This window comes from Sander lucioperca, chromosome 20 (assembly GCF_008315115.2).
Source record: "Sander lucioperca isolate FBNREF2018 chromosome 20, SLUC_FBN_1.2, whole genome shotgun sequence".
Taxonomy (NCBI): Eukaryota; Metazoa; Chordata; class Actinopteri; order Perciformes; family Percidae; genus Sander; species Sander lucioperca.
Genome location: NC_050192.1, coordinates 14363220 through 14379988, shown reverse-complemented (window position 1 = coordinate 14379988; position 16769 = coordinate 14363220). Strand labels below are relative to the sequence as shown.

The 16769-nt window shown below is 41.4% G+C and overlaps 1 protein-coding gene across 15 annotated transcripts in view; it reads right to left on the bottom strand.

Annotated features, from left to right (window-relative positions):
• cald1a (caldesmon 1a) overlaps positions 1-16769 on the bottom strand; it is a 64814-nt gene that overhangs the window by 26013 nt on the left and 22032 nt on the right. For 14 of the 15 annotated variants that reach the window (XR_004102509.2, XR_004102508.2, XM_031284761.2 and 11 more), the window contains exon 2: positions 8872-8957. Coding sequence is in view for 13 of the 15 variants with exons in the window: in XM_031284761.2 (XP_031140621.1) it covers positions 8872-8948 (77 nt within the window). In the remaining 2 variants the exon portion in view is untranslated. Of the gene's footprint in view, positions 1-8871; positions 8958-10357; positions 10588-16769 lie in introns of those variants that run through there. The other variant, XM_031284756.2, reaches the window with a different exon arrangement.

Here is a 16769-nt window from a genome sequence, read left to right as displayed (position 1 = left end):
TTTTTGGAAATACACTTGTTCGCTTTCTTGCAGAGAGTTAGAAGATTGATACCACTCATATATGTACGCTTAATATGAAGCTACTGAAGTTTAGCTTAGCTTAGCACTAGGATTGGAAGCAGGGGGAAAAAGCTAGCCAAAAAAGGTAAAACAAAATCTGCCTACCAGCATCTCTAACAGCCATGAATTAACATGTTATACGTATCTTGCTTGTTTAATTCATACCTTTAGACCTTTGATCCAAATTTCTTTTTTAGTATAGCCGTTTCCCCCTGTTGCCAGTCTTTATGCTATGCTAAGCTAACCGGCTGCTGGCTGTTACGGTGTATTTAACGGACCGATGTGAAAGTGGTACCAATCTTCTCACCTAATTCTCAGCAAGGAAGCGAAATACCCACGACAACACAAATATCACTTTCCCAGTTTCTTTCTTTCACAACCTAAGAATGCGTGCAAGTATATAATTAGAAGAAAACTTGGGGATAACCTGGGATAACCCTGGGATATCTTACCAGTGTGAAACACAGTTTCCCTTTTGGTGATGTATTTTCTTACTACTATGCATAAATGCTCAAGCATACAGTAGATGAAGAGCGGTCACGCCAGGTCGTGTAAGGTAAAAATCTTACCTTTTTTTTTGCTTTAGACACAAGAATTCGAGAACTGCTTATTTCTAGTCGCCCTATCTTGCCCTGCCATTAGCAGGGATAAATCCATTTTAAAAACCAACCGCCCATATCCTTAATATGGCAAAATCCAAAGCAGACATGCAGTGGATTATGTATGTCTTTATTAAATGCAGTGGTTTAAGCAAAGGGTGCGGCTGCATACAATCATCAACACAACTCCATTGTTCAAAATCTAGTTGGCTCGTGAGCTACTGTATATTTATGTGCTTAAATTTGATTAAAAGCAACAAGTTGAGGCCTCTCTCTGGAGCCGGTCCAAAGTCACTCTGGGAAATTCAGAATGTCTAACTTAAATACAAGTAGACAGGTTTAGGGATAGACACTTAAAAAGTAAAAGTATATTTAATGCTGCATTATAAATCACAGCACCATAAACTGAGGATATCTTACAACAGTTATATACAACCAGAGACAGAATTTTACCTTTATTCTAAAGTATCAAATTAGTTCCCAAACGGCTGTGTTTCTGGCCACCTGACATCTATGAACTCAGCTCCATGCTTGAACTGTGTTGCCCCGACTGACCTTTACACTCCCACTGCTAACCACATGCCTAGCTACCTGACATCACAGCGCCGCCTTTGAGGTCAGTCAGCGAAGCGTGCTATTGCATGTTAATTGCAACACGTGTGGGGAACTGAGCTAAAGCTGCTTGGGTTTATGTGAGGTTTTACAGCTTGTGAACAACTGTTTCCTTCTTCCTTTCCTTCCCCTTTGCTGTTCTTTCCGCCTCCCATTTATTTCTCTCAGATGAGGAATGTTGTCATAACAGAACGGATGAATCTGTTAACGCCCAAGCTGGACCTATGGGACGGTGACATCTGTGACGTCAGGCAATGATTTACACATGTGCATGTGTGTGTGCTTAAATCTGATAATTCAGCATATTTAAGGGTAGAAAACTGGTCAAACCCAGATTGGTATTTCAACCTTAAAGCTATCTTATGTAACACCAACCACTGTGGCCACAAGTTACAATGACAATATATAATGGCAAATGCTAAAATGTAGCATAATAAAGCACAAGAGGATAGTAAAAACTGACTCTGATATATCTATTTTAAGTTTGCCAACGTTTGCTAACATTAGCCACCATAAGCTACTGGTCATACAAGACCAAGTAAAGCTGCAGCATGAAGTGAGAGGGGTTTTATTGCTCCACAATTCAGCTTTTTTTAAGAGGAAGAATGTGTCATTTCTTTTTTCAAAAGTTACATAGTAGTCACTTTGAATAATTTCTTTCCCCCCAAAATCTTAGTTTTCTTTTTCAGTTGCATTCATCTTCCGTCAATTTAAATTGAGTTCCCCTGCAGTAGAAAGTACATTAACTCTTATTTAAAATGCCAGAGTGATATGTTGTTTCTGCCTTAACTCCCTGGGGACTGCGCCATCCGAGAAACAGCACCAAATGTCATGAGAAAGAGAAAAAAACAGCTAAAAATGGAACAAAAGAGTCCTTGGTGACGACAACAATCTCAGGGTTAAAGATTCCTCAGTAAGAGAAAGGAACAAACTCCTAAAAGCTGAATTAGCATTCCTGTCAATCACAGCCTTGGCTAGAGACGCGTACACAACCAAAGCCCCAATTTGATATCCCTTTCCTTACCTAGGCCCCAAACTCTATCAGCATACTGACACAGAAATATGAGGAAAGGTGAAAACGGGGATAAGGAAGGGAAAAAAAGGAGGGAAAAAGAAAGAGCAAGTGAAATAGAGAGTGAGGATAAAGAGAAGTGGGAAATGAAAAACGGGAAAGGAAAGGGCGTGCACGATAATGGAAAAAGGAGTAATCTGCAGATTTTATCATAGACGACATCTTTTCCTGTACAGAATGATGTGCAGCCACAGTTATAAAGTTCAGGTATGCGTGTCTGTCAGAATAAAGTATGCAACAGATGACCTTTTCTTGGGTGGCCAAGTACAGTATGTAAGGAAAGCAAACTGCACACTATTAACTGACAGCTAATATGCACTTAGGTTTCCATGTGGCAGCTGTGTTACAGCTGAAACGGAAATTAAAAGTCTTGTTACACATGTGCATAAAGTCCTAATTTTCTTGTTTTTTTTGCTACACGGTACAGTACAGCAATGCTGATTTAAGCAGGATTCTGTCTTCATAGAGTAACTGTCTGCGTGGACAGCACCGGCACACAAAACATCGCCATTCGCGGGCCTATTAGGGAGAAATATGTCCAAATATTTTCTTTACAGCGAAATATCTCAGAAATGTCAGTGAAAACAATTTGGTAAAAGCCCATGAGAAAAGACTTCTTCACCCCTCCTCAAGAGGAGAGGGACAGAGGGAAAGGGAGGGAGAAAAGTAGAGAGGAAGATCGAAAAGAAAAGCTGCTGTGAACAGAGGGGAGGGGAGAAAAGGAAGGGATGGAGAGGGAGAGGGAAAGAGGGTGGGGGCTCTGCTTACGCTGTCAGAAATGCTGACCCATTCCCACGCTGGCCTCTCTGGACTATTTCCCTTCCTACCGCCGGCCCAAAGAACCACAACTTACCCTGTATGTCTCTCTTCCCCACCCTGTGCTTTGCTGGGCTGGCTCCAAGAATACACAATGTTAGAATTCCCCTCGACTGCATTTATTCTTATTCACAGATGAACAAGGCAGTATACCATGCATATAAAACATAAATATAACACTTCTCTTTGGGAGTAAAATAGTATGATTAGGCTTAAAAAAAATCAGCAGCAATAGCTTAACTCCTGTCGAAGTTTGATGTGGTGAGTTAGAACATACATTGCTCCACCTTTCCCTCCCTATCTCTATCGCTTTATCTGTATCTCCCTCGCTCTTCCTGACAGAACCAACAGGTTTACGATGCAGGACCTGGGTCACGTCTGGAACGCTCCATTCACCCTGGGCGAGGATTATTTGGCATGGCTCATTCACGGAGGATGGGTGTTATTTCCTCGGCCCTTCCTGGTCTCTCAGGGGGAGGGCACGGCACAGATGTAAAGAATGGTGGATGAGAGAGAGAGAAAGAGGGGTTAGAGCGAGAGAAGGAAGAGGAGACTGAGAAGAAGATGGAGAATAAGAGATTGAGTGAGTGGGGAAGAGGAGAAGGTAGTGCATTTTAAAATGTAAGAGGAAGCCCAAGATGAAAAGAGAAAAGCAAGGGAAAGATGAGAAGATGGAAGATGTGAAAGTAAGAAGAGAAGGTGGAGGAGGTTTGGGAGTGAAGGGGAATGGAGAGAGTGAGAAGAAGAATAAGGAGGACGACGGGTTGAAAATGAAAGTGGAAGTAGATGAGGTGAGAGGAGATGAAGCAGGGAGAAGATGAGAGTGAGGAAGCTGAAGAAGAGGAGGATAGAGCGGATGCATAAGGAAGGAGAGGAGGAGATGGAGTATGGCGAGAAAAAAGGGAGAAATGGCAACTAGAGAGAAATAGACTGACCTTCTGAAAAAGGACATCAAAGAAGAAATCATCAACATTGTATATTTAGCAAAGTTCTACATAAATTACATTAAAAGGAATATTTGCTCATTTAAGGAAACATGCTTATTTACTTTCTTGCAGAGAGTTGAGAATGAGAAGATTGATACCACTCTGTCTGTGCAATAAATATGAAGGCACAGTCAAGAGACGGTTAGCTTAGCTTAGCATGAAGACTGAGTGATGGAGAAGGACTTAAACCGCACCAAAAGTGTAAAAACGACTATGTTGTGGTTTTACTGAGGGTTATGCGCGGGAACATTCAAATTCTTATCTAACTCTCAGCAAGACAGACGGATTTGAGTTTTTCCCAAGTTGTTCCTTTACCTGTTCCTTTAACTGTCCAACATACAACAGTGATGAATCACCATTGCGGCCGTGCAATATATACGCAATGTGTAAATATTCTGTTGAGGACAATGAACTGCTCCAGCTGCATTAAGCAGGGAGTAACAACAGCTTTTTTTGGTAAACTATGGGTACTATCACTGTTACAAAAGAAGACTATTTCTAGCTGAAGCAGACACCCTTTGGTCACTGTTTAACTGGGAAAATTCCACATCCATGTGCTCTCTATGGGAAAAGATGCAGTCGAGACATTCCTGTGTGTTTCATTGAACATAAATGTACTATAGCACTGATGAGCAGGGGAACTAAAGAGCATAAGAGAGTGTGAGAAACCTCAGCAGAGCAGAAAACCATGTGTGTGTGTGCGTGCGTGCGCGCGCGTGCGTGCGTGCGTGCGCGCGTGCGTGTGTGTGTGTGTGTGTGTGGCTTTACTGAATAGAGCTAGACGTGAATTGAAGCCCATTGTGCACCTCTATGTCAACAATCATTTTCTTACAACTATAACTGAGACTGATGTAAGACAGGGAAGCTTGGCTGACACACACACACACACACACACTTCATGAAAGTGAATGGAGCTTGTCAAACCTTCATCACCTGATGCTGATCCAAACACACATGCACACTACAGCGAACGCCTGCATGGTTAACTGAATGCACGCATGCACCCTATGCACATGTACACAGCTTACACAGACTATGGGACACATACACACACACTCTCTCACACACACAGACAATCTCACTGTCCCAGCATGTAGGAAACAGCTCATGGAGACCTGGCCAGTAAACACTTATAATAGCCAGGAATTTGGCATTCCTACAGCCATTATTATATGGCCCCACACTCTCTCTGCGTCTCTCTCCGCTGTCTCACAGTGTGCTCAGTGATGGTTGAATGGAAGCAGGCCAATGAGACAACATGTGGTTTTGACTAGTCCAACCGAGAGGGGCATGTAAATATTGATTGTTTCAATATATTGGCAGAAATGGAAACAATGTAGAGATGTAATCTTTTATCAAAAACAGGAGCGGCGTGTCGCCTGCCAGATGAAATTATTGCTACTCGGACCAAATAAACAGTCATGAACAAACTCCCGCCAAGCTAAAAATGTAAATGTCCAAGGCACTTACAACTCGTACTCTTTTTCACTCTTGGTCAACTTCTCTTTCAGTCAGTCAGTCAGTCCTCATCTCTTCCCTCTGTAGGCTCTTCTTAGTCTACATTTTCTGCCAAATTTCATCTTCTCCGTGTAACATAAACACGGCAAAACTGCATAAATAATTCTAACAGCAGGGGGTTTATGGGGGTTTTAAGCAATGAAAATATAACAACGGCATTAACCTTCCCTTCAATCAGCTATTTAGAGTGCATCTGGGGAAATGAGGCATAAAAGTCTGAAAGAAGTTAAAACAAAAAGATGCCAAGAGGGAGAACACTGCGTAACTGTTACACAAAATCAAAATGCACAGGATCTTTACCCTAAAATAACAGAAATTATTCTGAGGTTATTGTGAGGTTACAAAAGCTTTTGATAAAGTCGCTATGGAAGTAGTATGTGTGTCCCTTAAAGGAGAATTCCGGTCAATTTCAACACGTAGCTCTGTTGTTTGGAAATTTGGAGTGCTGGCAGTAGCAAAAAAACCGAAAACAATCGGTGCTGCCTACAACGTGTTATCCCCCTGCTAGCGTTAGCACCCAACAGGCTTAAACAGGGCAAGTTTTAAACGTGCTTTTAGCCTCTAAACATACTCGAAATGTCATTACAAATGCCTACCCATGTGAAGTGATTCCTTCCGAGGGAACACAGCGAATCTGACTGCAGTAGATGTGACAGAAAGGCATAAAAGTTGTGTTAATCCAGCCAGTGCACATACCTCTGTTTATTTCCTGTTTTCCGGTCAAGTCCACACTAGTCGATTGTCGAACTCATACAATCCAATATTCCAGTCAAATTTGCTGTGTGCCACTTAAATGTCTGCGCTGCTCTCTGATGCTCCGAAACAGACGTTACAAGCAACAAAAACATCGCTGCATGTCACGCTAGTTAACACTAATATTACGTTACACTTGTCAGCAGGTAACATTAGCCTATCGTTAGCTACAGTAGTAACTGGATTCAACATGGTTAAAATGCTGACAGTTAAACGATGTAAAAGTTCGGGATGCACCAATCCGACTTTCCTAACTAAGACAAAATAACATAGATGTAATGTATTGAATTCTTATTTATTTGTACACTCAACTTTTCCAGCATGCGACACACGTGCGACAGAGGGAAAAAAACTAACAAAACTAGACCTTTTGTCAACATCGGGACCGATATCCGATCTTAATATCGGATCGGTACACCCCTAGTAAAAGTTTGACTGTATTTAACTGCAGAGGATTCTAACAGCGGGACGTACAACCACCTGCCGCTAAAGCTATGAGCTAAAAGACACAAACTAGCACTGGTCACTGCTGTTGTCGGAAATACAACACAGACGGGACTAAATGTTGCGTTTCCTTAAACCTGGTAAACCTTGTGGTGCATTCATAGTTATTGTAAAATACCCTTTTCTCATCTGTTTTTGTCTTTTAACAGCAATTTAATTATTGTTAAAAGTTATTGTTTTTACATGTTTAATAATCATTCAAATTCCCCCTTTTGTGCTGATCCAAAAATTGATCCGATCCGTGACTCAAAACCGTGATCCGAACCGTGAGTTTTGTGACCCATTGCATCCCTATTTGAGAGGGATGGCAAATTATATTGCAAGCCATTATCTCCTTGTTTCATTATTAAAATGTGTGGTATAGTTACATAAGAAATGAATTGCTCCAAATATAGGCAGTTTAAAACATGGCAACCGTAGTGTCAATTTCGGCAACCAAAAGCTGATGCCTGGTTGCCAAGCCGGCAACCACTTTAAAAAGTTAGCGTTGAGCCCTGCTTACATTTGCGTGGTGACAACTTTATAAGGTGATAATATTGTATGTCCTTGTTGTGTTTTTAGCTTGTTCCATGGCCCCCAAGTGACCAAAAACAATCAATTAATGCAACTTTAAAGAATTGTGACCAAGATATGTACTACTATGCACTGGCAACACTGTTTACTACCACAAGCACAGTAGAGTATATCTGGCACTTCTGTACCACAATTTTTTGTTACTTATCGGCTGATATTTATGCTGATACCATATATCTCTGATAAGCTATTTGAGCGATAATATTGGTCATGTAGATTTATAGGTCGCCTTTATTCACTACCCAGAATAAATAAGTAGAAGAGTAAAAAGACCCTTGTTGGCCTCCATGGCATACCCCTGTGGAAATAAACTTGGCACCATCCATACAGCACACACAAGCTGGCAGACACTTTATTTTCAATGAATGACTTAACCCTGAATTTTATTACCTAGTATATCTCCTTCACTATTGTGGATGGTGTGCATGGTTTTGCAGAATTTCCTTTATACAAGAAATGCTGTTTTACCTTGAGCAAAAGGCCTTCTTCATTACTAAGGTAAACGCTGCTCACATATTCTTTGTGTCATAGAAAAATTATCAGTCAGAAACATCTATGCATTCAGCCGTGGTCAGACCTATGTCAGCTTGTTTTTCATCAGTGATGGAGTAACAGGCTTGAACAAAACTCTTCCCACAGATACATCAAACAGGCGAGTGACCTTGGCCAGTATCTGCATCCACATCAACCTCATCCTTAATTGGAAGGGCTGTAGCACAGATGAAGAGACATTTGTGAAAAGGCTCTATAAAATGCTTCCTTGGCACACTGTATCAAGCTCTCACAAAAAAGTCCCTTTTTACTAGTTTTGATTACTACACTTGGCATGTTAACACTCAATCAATTTGTTGAAATGAACTTTAGCTTAATCAATTTCTTACATTGAATCAAAGGGAGTTCACAAGGCTGCGGTATCTGGGAGAGAAAATTGGAAAGAGGGAGGGAGGGCGTGATTGAACATTCCCACTTAAAGGTCATCTCATTGCTTATCAGATTTCTTATCAACCTTTTTTTTCTTTCTAGCCTGGGTTGGGGGAAGCCAATATTTGCTGAGCGATGTTTTAAAAGACCAAGAGGAGGGTCTAAGCCATTAAAGCTGGCTCCCTCCTGCTCCAACTTGGCAAGAACATCAGAGGAGGCGCGCTGTGCATTGACAACCAGAGCCTCATTACACAACCCAGGCTGCTCCCTCAGCTTCACACAACCAAAGTAGTAAGATCTTCAATGGCGACAAGTTCTGTGGCTGGCTGCAACTTCAAATTAATCCATTGTTAAGGACTGACTTTTTAAACACTTTCTGATTTGCAAGAGAATTAGTTGGAAAATCCTGGAGTATTAATCTGCAGATGTGAATGACGGAGAATCAAATGGATCTTACCGTTCGGCCTCCAGGCGCATCTCCTCCCGCTTCTGCCTCCTCAGCTCCCGGCGCCGCTCAAAGTCCATTTCCTCCATGATTGTGCCCTGAGGGATGACATCATCAAACACAGACATGTTCTTTTACTTAATTTCAGGAAGGAAGAGAGGAAAGAAAGACAAAAACACATTCATTTAGATATCCTGAGAGGGCAGACATGCATGTTCACTTTTATAAGAGTACTGTATATGAAGAGGAATATGTATAGTTATGGTTGCAAGATAGAATAATGCTAGTTATACTGTTCTTATTTTTATATCATGTGGCTGTTTTTGTCTGAAAACGTCTTATCTGTTGTAATGTTTTATGTTTTGTGTGGACCCCAGGAAGAGTAGCTGATGTTCTGCATCAGCTAATGGGGATCCTAATAAAATCAAATAAAACCAGTCAAACAAAGCCTTAGTTTTCTGGTTATCAACGTACTTTGTTTAAAGTCAGAATCCTTAAGATTTTCATTAAATTCAACCCTATTTTTTTACTGGATTCAAATTGCCTTTACACGCACAGGGGATTCACAAGAAACGAGACAGCATTGTAATCAAGAGTTACTGTTACAGCCGTGTCACAGCTTTATATGTTACTGGTAATGCAAACGGAACATGCTACTGCTGCTGCTTTACATTAAAAGCATTTAAGATGCGAAACAGGGGGTGACTTTTATTGTGAAGCAGCCACAGGAAGCACAATGCATTTGTCTCCGGAGTTCGCGCTAACAGCAATCGCTGATCAAAACTGTCATTTTGAGGATGTTTTCATCAGCATATTTTAATTTTTGCAAGGAACAAGAATAGACGAGTAGCTACAGAGTAAGTGTTTGCTACGGTATTTAACCGCTATTACACTTATTATAATCACAGCTGACGCCCAATCACTCAACCCAATCAATCAACTTGAAGTACAATCCCTCCCGACACCACATGTCAAAAGTGTGTAGCCATATCTTTGTGTTTAAAAGCCTCAGCCTTAAGTGACAACTGCCTGGCTGAAACCTATGCCCCAAAACTTTGGTGGAAAACATAGAGGTGAGGCAGACAAAGAAGAGCAGAGATACAAAGACAGAGGAGGGAGAAGCCAACACAGGATGTTAACTCAGTCAGTTAAGAGCAACTCTCACTAAAAATACGCCACTAGGGTACGTGACTGGATATGCAGTGAGGACCGAGACCACCCAGGAGCTGCATAGCCTCCATCATACATCTACGATCCCAGCTAAACCCCCAGCAACATCTTCAATACACTGGAGCAAAGTAAACAGACCCTAGCTGAGCACAAGAATGATAAAGGTGCATGGCAGTTCGCGGGATAAAATGACAGCACTGAATATAGTCACACTAAAAACACGTTATCCTTCGTGGTGAAACAACATGAGTAGGAAAGTGACTGTGGCAGAAAATAAGATGCAGTAGGACAAGTTGCAGACACAAAGAACGAATTTTGACTGTCATACCTTGAATTAGCCTTGAAACAATGTGTTTTTCTTCACACCATACCAGCTTTTCACAATGCTCTCTCCAAACAGAGATACAATGCAACAACAAGTAATAGTCTGCAACAGCCCGGCCTCAGCTGACAAAAAAGGCAAATGCCTGTTCCCTTCCCCTTTCTGCTAGTTGTCCCTCCCTCCATCCCTTAGTGACCTCCTTCCTTCTTTCCCTCAGCCTTACCCCCTTCCTTCCTCCCTCCCTCCCTCCCTATCTCTACTGTTAACTTTTCTTGTGTTGTTTACCTACATGTCAGAGCTTGGCTAAACCCTGCTCTGGGACGTGATCTAGCTCTTGAGCCCAGCTTCCTGTGTGTTATAAGCATGCTTGTTTCTTTTATCTGCAGTTGCATACAGGAGGGGGTCAAAGAGAGCCTCTTTATACATTGACCTCTGTATATGAGTGCATGCACACAAGCATGTAGGTGCAACATTACAGTGTTTGGGTGCATGCATCACACTAAGAGTACTAATGAGCATGCACAGATGCACAGGAAACACACAGACAGGAGAGAAGTGCTAAAAGAAACCATGACTCTAAGGGACCCTTCTAACCCTCACCCTCCCCACTCCATCTTCTCCCCCAGTCTCCTCCCCCCATGTGAGCCTGTACAGTAAACACAGCCTCGTCTCCCCGCTATTACACTGTAAATGCCTCTGTGACTCGGAAGAGATATTTTAAATACCACAAAAATTCACTCTCTATGTTTAGATTCCCTCTTAGTGTCATTTGTGAAACGAGGAGGAGGGGGGCAATTGGCACTTGGATGTGGAGTTATTCATACAACCGTAATTAAGACGAAATGAGAGTAATAACTAAAACCGACAAGGCCTCCAAACATCACCAGTCTAATCACATACTTCCTAGAACCAGCGACGCCAAGGGAGATTGTATTAGTAACACAAGCACGACAGCATATAAACTTGAAGTTATTGTTGCAAATAATGCGTGATTTATGCAGCTGAGAAGACCGCGTTTTTCATTCAGTGTTCAGTTTTGTACATAAATGAGTTATAGACCATTTAAAAGCATGACATTTACAATGTAAATTAGAATAAAAGTAGGTTTGTCAACAAAATGATTATAAGTGGACCATGCAAGATTTTACATGAATAATAAACCTGAGATAATTATATTTTTTCAAGCTGATATATGATGTAAGAATAGGGCTGCTGACTGAATGCAGCACAGCCACATTGTCTCGTCTCCACATGGGAGAGCACCAGGCGTAGGACAGAAGAGGAAGCCTGTGGCTTGCAGACAAGGCCCTCAGTAAGACATAGAAATGTAACTGTTGTGTATATCACTGGAGGGACCACCCACACTTTGCAAAAGCTAACAGAGGCAGAACGAGAAAAAGACAGCATTCCATTAAGTTGAGCAACCTACAGTAACAGGTTTGTGATATTTTCAGACTTTTTACAACAGCCTATCTTAGCCTGTCTGCTGTAAAACCTCTTGTTCCTTCCTGTTGCTGCATCTGTACATTTTTTCAACCATTTATCACTAAAACCTGCATCATTCATCCATCCATCACATCCTCCCTTCTTATTCTGTCTCTCTTTTCTCTTCTCCTCCCCCTCTTTCTTTTTCCCTGTCTGCACCAACCTTCTACAATGGCTATAATGACACATTTACCAGTCAAATTACTACCTGTTGAGACTGCCAGACCCTGGCACAGAACCCAGTGTCTAAGTGCCAGTCTCTTAAAAAGCCTTAAAAGCCAAGTTGATATTATCCTGACAGCCACTGGGATTACAGCACCTTATAATGCCTCTATCTACTCAAGAAGTCTTGAGTTAAAAGCACCAAAACAATGGGCCTCTATTGGCCAAATGAGGCACAAAGTAGATCAAGCAACAGTCTGGTAGTAGCTGAAGAATAAGTATGGGCCAGCAGCACATCTATTTTTGGCTTTGGTGAAATGTTCCTAACACTGGTTAAGCATTCTGTGAGAAGAGAAGACTGCAGATTTTTGGTCAGATTTCTTACTGTGATACTCAGAGCAACTATCCCCTCACAGCCTTTGGACAAACACATTAATCTCCATATTATGGCTATGGAGCTATGTAAGGAATGCTCCTATTTAACCTCTGATTTTAGCAGAGGGGGACTTGAAAGAGCCTCCAAATTACTCATTCACATGCCAGTTACAGACAACTCCTCCTTCGGAACTTTTTTGTGTGCAGTGACTGTTTTGGTTTTTGAATAAAGGGAATCAATCTGAAGATAAACGAGTCAAAACTAGCTCAGCGCTCGTTATGTGCTTGCCAGCTGTGAGGTTGGCAAATGAAGGAACAATGATGACTCGTTGCAGCTGGTGATTATACGGCTTAGTCACAACCAAGTCACTGTTTTGCAAGTCTCAAGTATTATAAGTCTCAAGTCTGCACCAAAGTCCCAAGTCAAGACAGGCAAGTCCCGAGGCAAGTCTCACGTCAAGTCCAAAGACCTAAACTTGTGTTTCAAGTCCTAAACAAGTCATAATGCAATATTCACCAAATGTAAACAACAGAGTTTAATAAATTAAATTTACACAAATCATGAAGGCCTTTCCGAATGTGCATTTATTTAAACAAGTTCTGACAAGTGCTACTGAATTTAATAACACAGACACTGCATGTTCATAATGTTTTATGTCAACATAAACAAAGGCATTTAAACAGTTTCATTCAGCCACAAGGTTGTTACTTAGAGTTAAGTACGAGTTAGGGAGGGAACCCACGACACTTTGCCGACATGGTATGGGGTTCCAATTGTGCCAAAATTAAGTCGACATGCTTACATTCTGTCTATTTGTCAATGTCTATAAATTATTTAGCCTCAACTTAACGTTACCGTTCTTTGTGCAGCTTCAAACGTCAAACGAAGTTGCAAGTTGTTGCTGTGATTTTCAACCTGCTTTTTTTGCACATTGTAATCAATTTTTTTGTTGTCCACCACATAGGCTTGTGCGATCTCTAATATTTTCATCACCAGTCTGACAGGTTACATTGAACGTAATTACGTAAGTACATAATTGCACATAACATATTATGGATATGCGGAGCGGCTTTCACTTTCATCAATGAAACTATTAACGGTTCGACTGTCCTGTGCTGCCTCCTGCTTGGCTGACATGCTTCTGTGTTGATAGCGTCTTGCTCGACGCAGTATTTTTGTCATATTCATCATTACAGCAGCTAATCCACTTTACATTTAAATCTAATGTTACACTATCGTTCACTCAAGCACTCATAGCGATCTCCTTTTAGCGACTTTCTCGTTACTCAACCACAGATGTTTAATGTTTACACGTTGTTAGCTACTTTAGTTTAGCAGTTAGAGGTGGTTTTATCTCTCCGGCTCTCTGTTGATCTGAGCGTCAAATTGAGCTATCCCTATGCATCCTAATGTTGACAAATGAACATGTAATAACTGTAGTTTATTTATTTGTCGTGTTGGACGCAAAGCTCCGCACCAGGGAAACCTGGCTGTATCTTATCTTTAGCTAACAGTAACGTTAATTGTTGCGGGCTTACCTCATGTAGCTCCCGTCCCCTGGCAGCAGCGGGGGAGGCTGGGTGACTACTGTCCGAAATCAGCACAGCCCATCAGGTGTCAGATCCATGGAAAAGGGATGGCAAAATGCTTTGTAATTAACATTAAGGCAGGGCTCGACATAAGCAATGGCCCGGGCCAGTAAAAACGTATGTCACTGGCACGCACGGCACTTTTCGACATAACTTGTTCATGCTTCTCTCTGGTCTGCGGTCTGTCAGATTGGTTAAAGTGGTTCTGGGAAATGATGCATTCATGAAGTGACTCTGACTCGAGACTGACTCGAGTCAAAGTCATGTGACTCGAGTCCACACCTCTGCAAATCACATACAGTTTTAGGTCTTTATGATAGTAAAAGAAGAAAAAACAATTATACACATGCTAAGCTCACACATGTTGGAGCAAGACACCTAAATAATAAAGACAACGATTTTACATGGATCCTCAATTGACGAGCAACATGATCCCACAAGAAAGCTAGCTAGTTGTTGACAGTTGTTAACAGAATAAGTCTACATCTATGCTAGCAGCTCTGTAGGCTTTGCCTGTAAGCTAAATGCTAATGTCATAAAGCTAACATGCTAATGTATGGGAGGTTTAATGTAAGGTGACCAGATTTCTGAGACAAAATCCAGGGACATTTTCAGCTCAGAAGCGTAAATACCTCCAAAAAAGGTAATGTTTTTATCTTTGTAAAACTTAAACGGGGACACTGCCCCAGGAGGGGTCACTAGACCCAGAGCTGCACTGGGGCACAAGCCCCCCTAGGGGGGGTCCATGGGCATGCTCCCCTGTAAGAAAATGTTGTCTATTTTAACGTTTAAATGCATCAATCTGGTGCACTTTGAAAAGAAATTCAGAGGTTAGACTTGATTATTCTTATCTATGGATGGAAATATTTGTGCTGTAGCCTGAACTATTTTGCACTTCAGAATTATAACCATGCACACACAGGTGGAATAGTTTTTTCTTCATATTTTTGCATTAGTGTCACTAGGAAGCATACCAGTAGAAAGATATATTCATATTTGTAAGTTGGATATATATAAGTGGGATTGTCTGGAATTTGGCAACATAATAACCATTATGGTGGGATACACTGGCTAAGCAAATAACAAAAATGTCTGTGCTGACATAAATAGTTTACATGAGAATACATTATAACTTTGGCCCTTTGGCTGAGTCTCTATCTGTCAGAGGGAGAGCAGAAGTGCGGTTGTGAAGAAGATGGTAATTTCATGGTGCAGATTAACACTTTTGCATGCACTATATCCGTGTCACATTCTCATTAGGGGCTGAGCCCCCCTAAAGGTCTGATCCTAGAATCGCCCCTGCTGCTACTTCATAAGTACTCCACTACACCTCAGAGGGAAATGTTGTAATGTTTACTGCACTACATTTATCTGACAGCTTTTGCTTTATTGCTTCACGCTGGGCTTGTTTCTGCAACAGCTCATTGAGTATCGGATACAATTAAAACTATTGAGGAAATATTTTCCTTTTACATTGGTCCAGTATTAAACGAGATCGCCGCAGTCGGCAACGGTCAAACAAGCTACAATGTAAGTTAATAATACGTCAATTTCCAGCTTGTATGTATGTTCATAAAAGTGCTCGTTTTAAAAGTTAAAGAGTAAGATCCTTTTTTAAAACATAAAAAGTCTGCGAAATTGCGTTCGCTAAACCCACCAGACTCCATGTAAATAAACAGCAATTTTAGCATCGTAAAATGGGCATTCTAGAACATCCCTGAGCTCTGAGGCTTGCTCTGGCTGTCTTGAGCCTGTGCGTGTAGGGTGCACGACTATTTCATTCCAATTTCGGGTCTGTCAGTCACAGTGAAAACCGGGGACAGCTCCAGCCGGGGACAGGTCACCGAAACCGGGGACTGTCCCCGGAATCCGGGGATGTCTGGTCACCCTAGAATGTCAACCATGTTTACCATCTTTTTTAGTGTGTTAGCATGCTAACATTTGCTAATTAGGACTAAAAAAGTGCAGTTAAGGCTGATGGGAATGTAGTTTTCCAGGTATTTTGTCAAAAACTAAAGTATTTTGAAATCCAGGTTTAATATACCTTTGATTTTCATCTTTATGAAAAGTGAAAGAGTAGGGCCATATAACAGTGCCAACACAAACCACAGTCTGCAGTTACCGTATCTGTCCATATACCCTAAAATGAATGGTGCATTATTATTAGGGTTGCTTAGTAAGGACATAAAAGCAAACACTGTAGCACTACATGTACAGCTGCTGGACCACACAGTTCTCTGGGGAGGGGAGAGGAGAGGAGAGGAGAGGACAGGAGAGGAGAGGAGAGGAGAGGAGGATTTATATGTCTAGCAGATATGGAGTCACAGCTGTGCAGGTGTCCAGGTGAAGAGAGGTATTCCAGTAATCTGGAATGTGAAGGCAACACGGGCACAAAGCCTGGCCTTTCTAGTCGTTGCATCAATGGAAGGAAATATTTTGTCCACCTGCTACAGTTGTTGGTATGTTGAAGAACTCATGAACCACTTCCACTCTTTCATCAGTCGCATGCCATTTGGTTTTTCAGAAATAATCAGTGGTGGAATGTAACAAAGTACAAATACGGTTACATAGTTACTGTACTTAAGTACATTTTTTCACGTATCTGTACTTTACTTAAGTACAATCAATAGTGCATACTTTTGACTTTTACATTGTTACATTTTGCAGCAATTATCTATACTTTCTACTCCACTACATTTCTACAACGTTCCGTTACATCTTCGTTACATTTTCTGATCAGTTTTCCCCCCTGCCAAAACCTCTTCCTGACCATCACACGTTTGCAGTCCGCAGGGAAGCCTTCAGC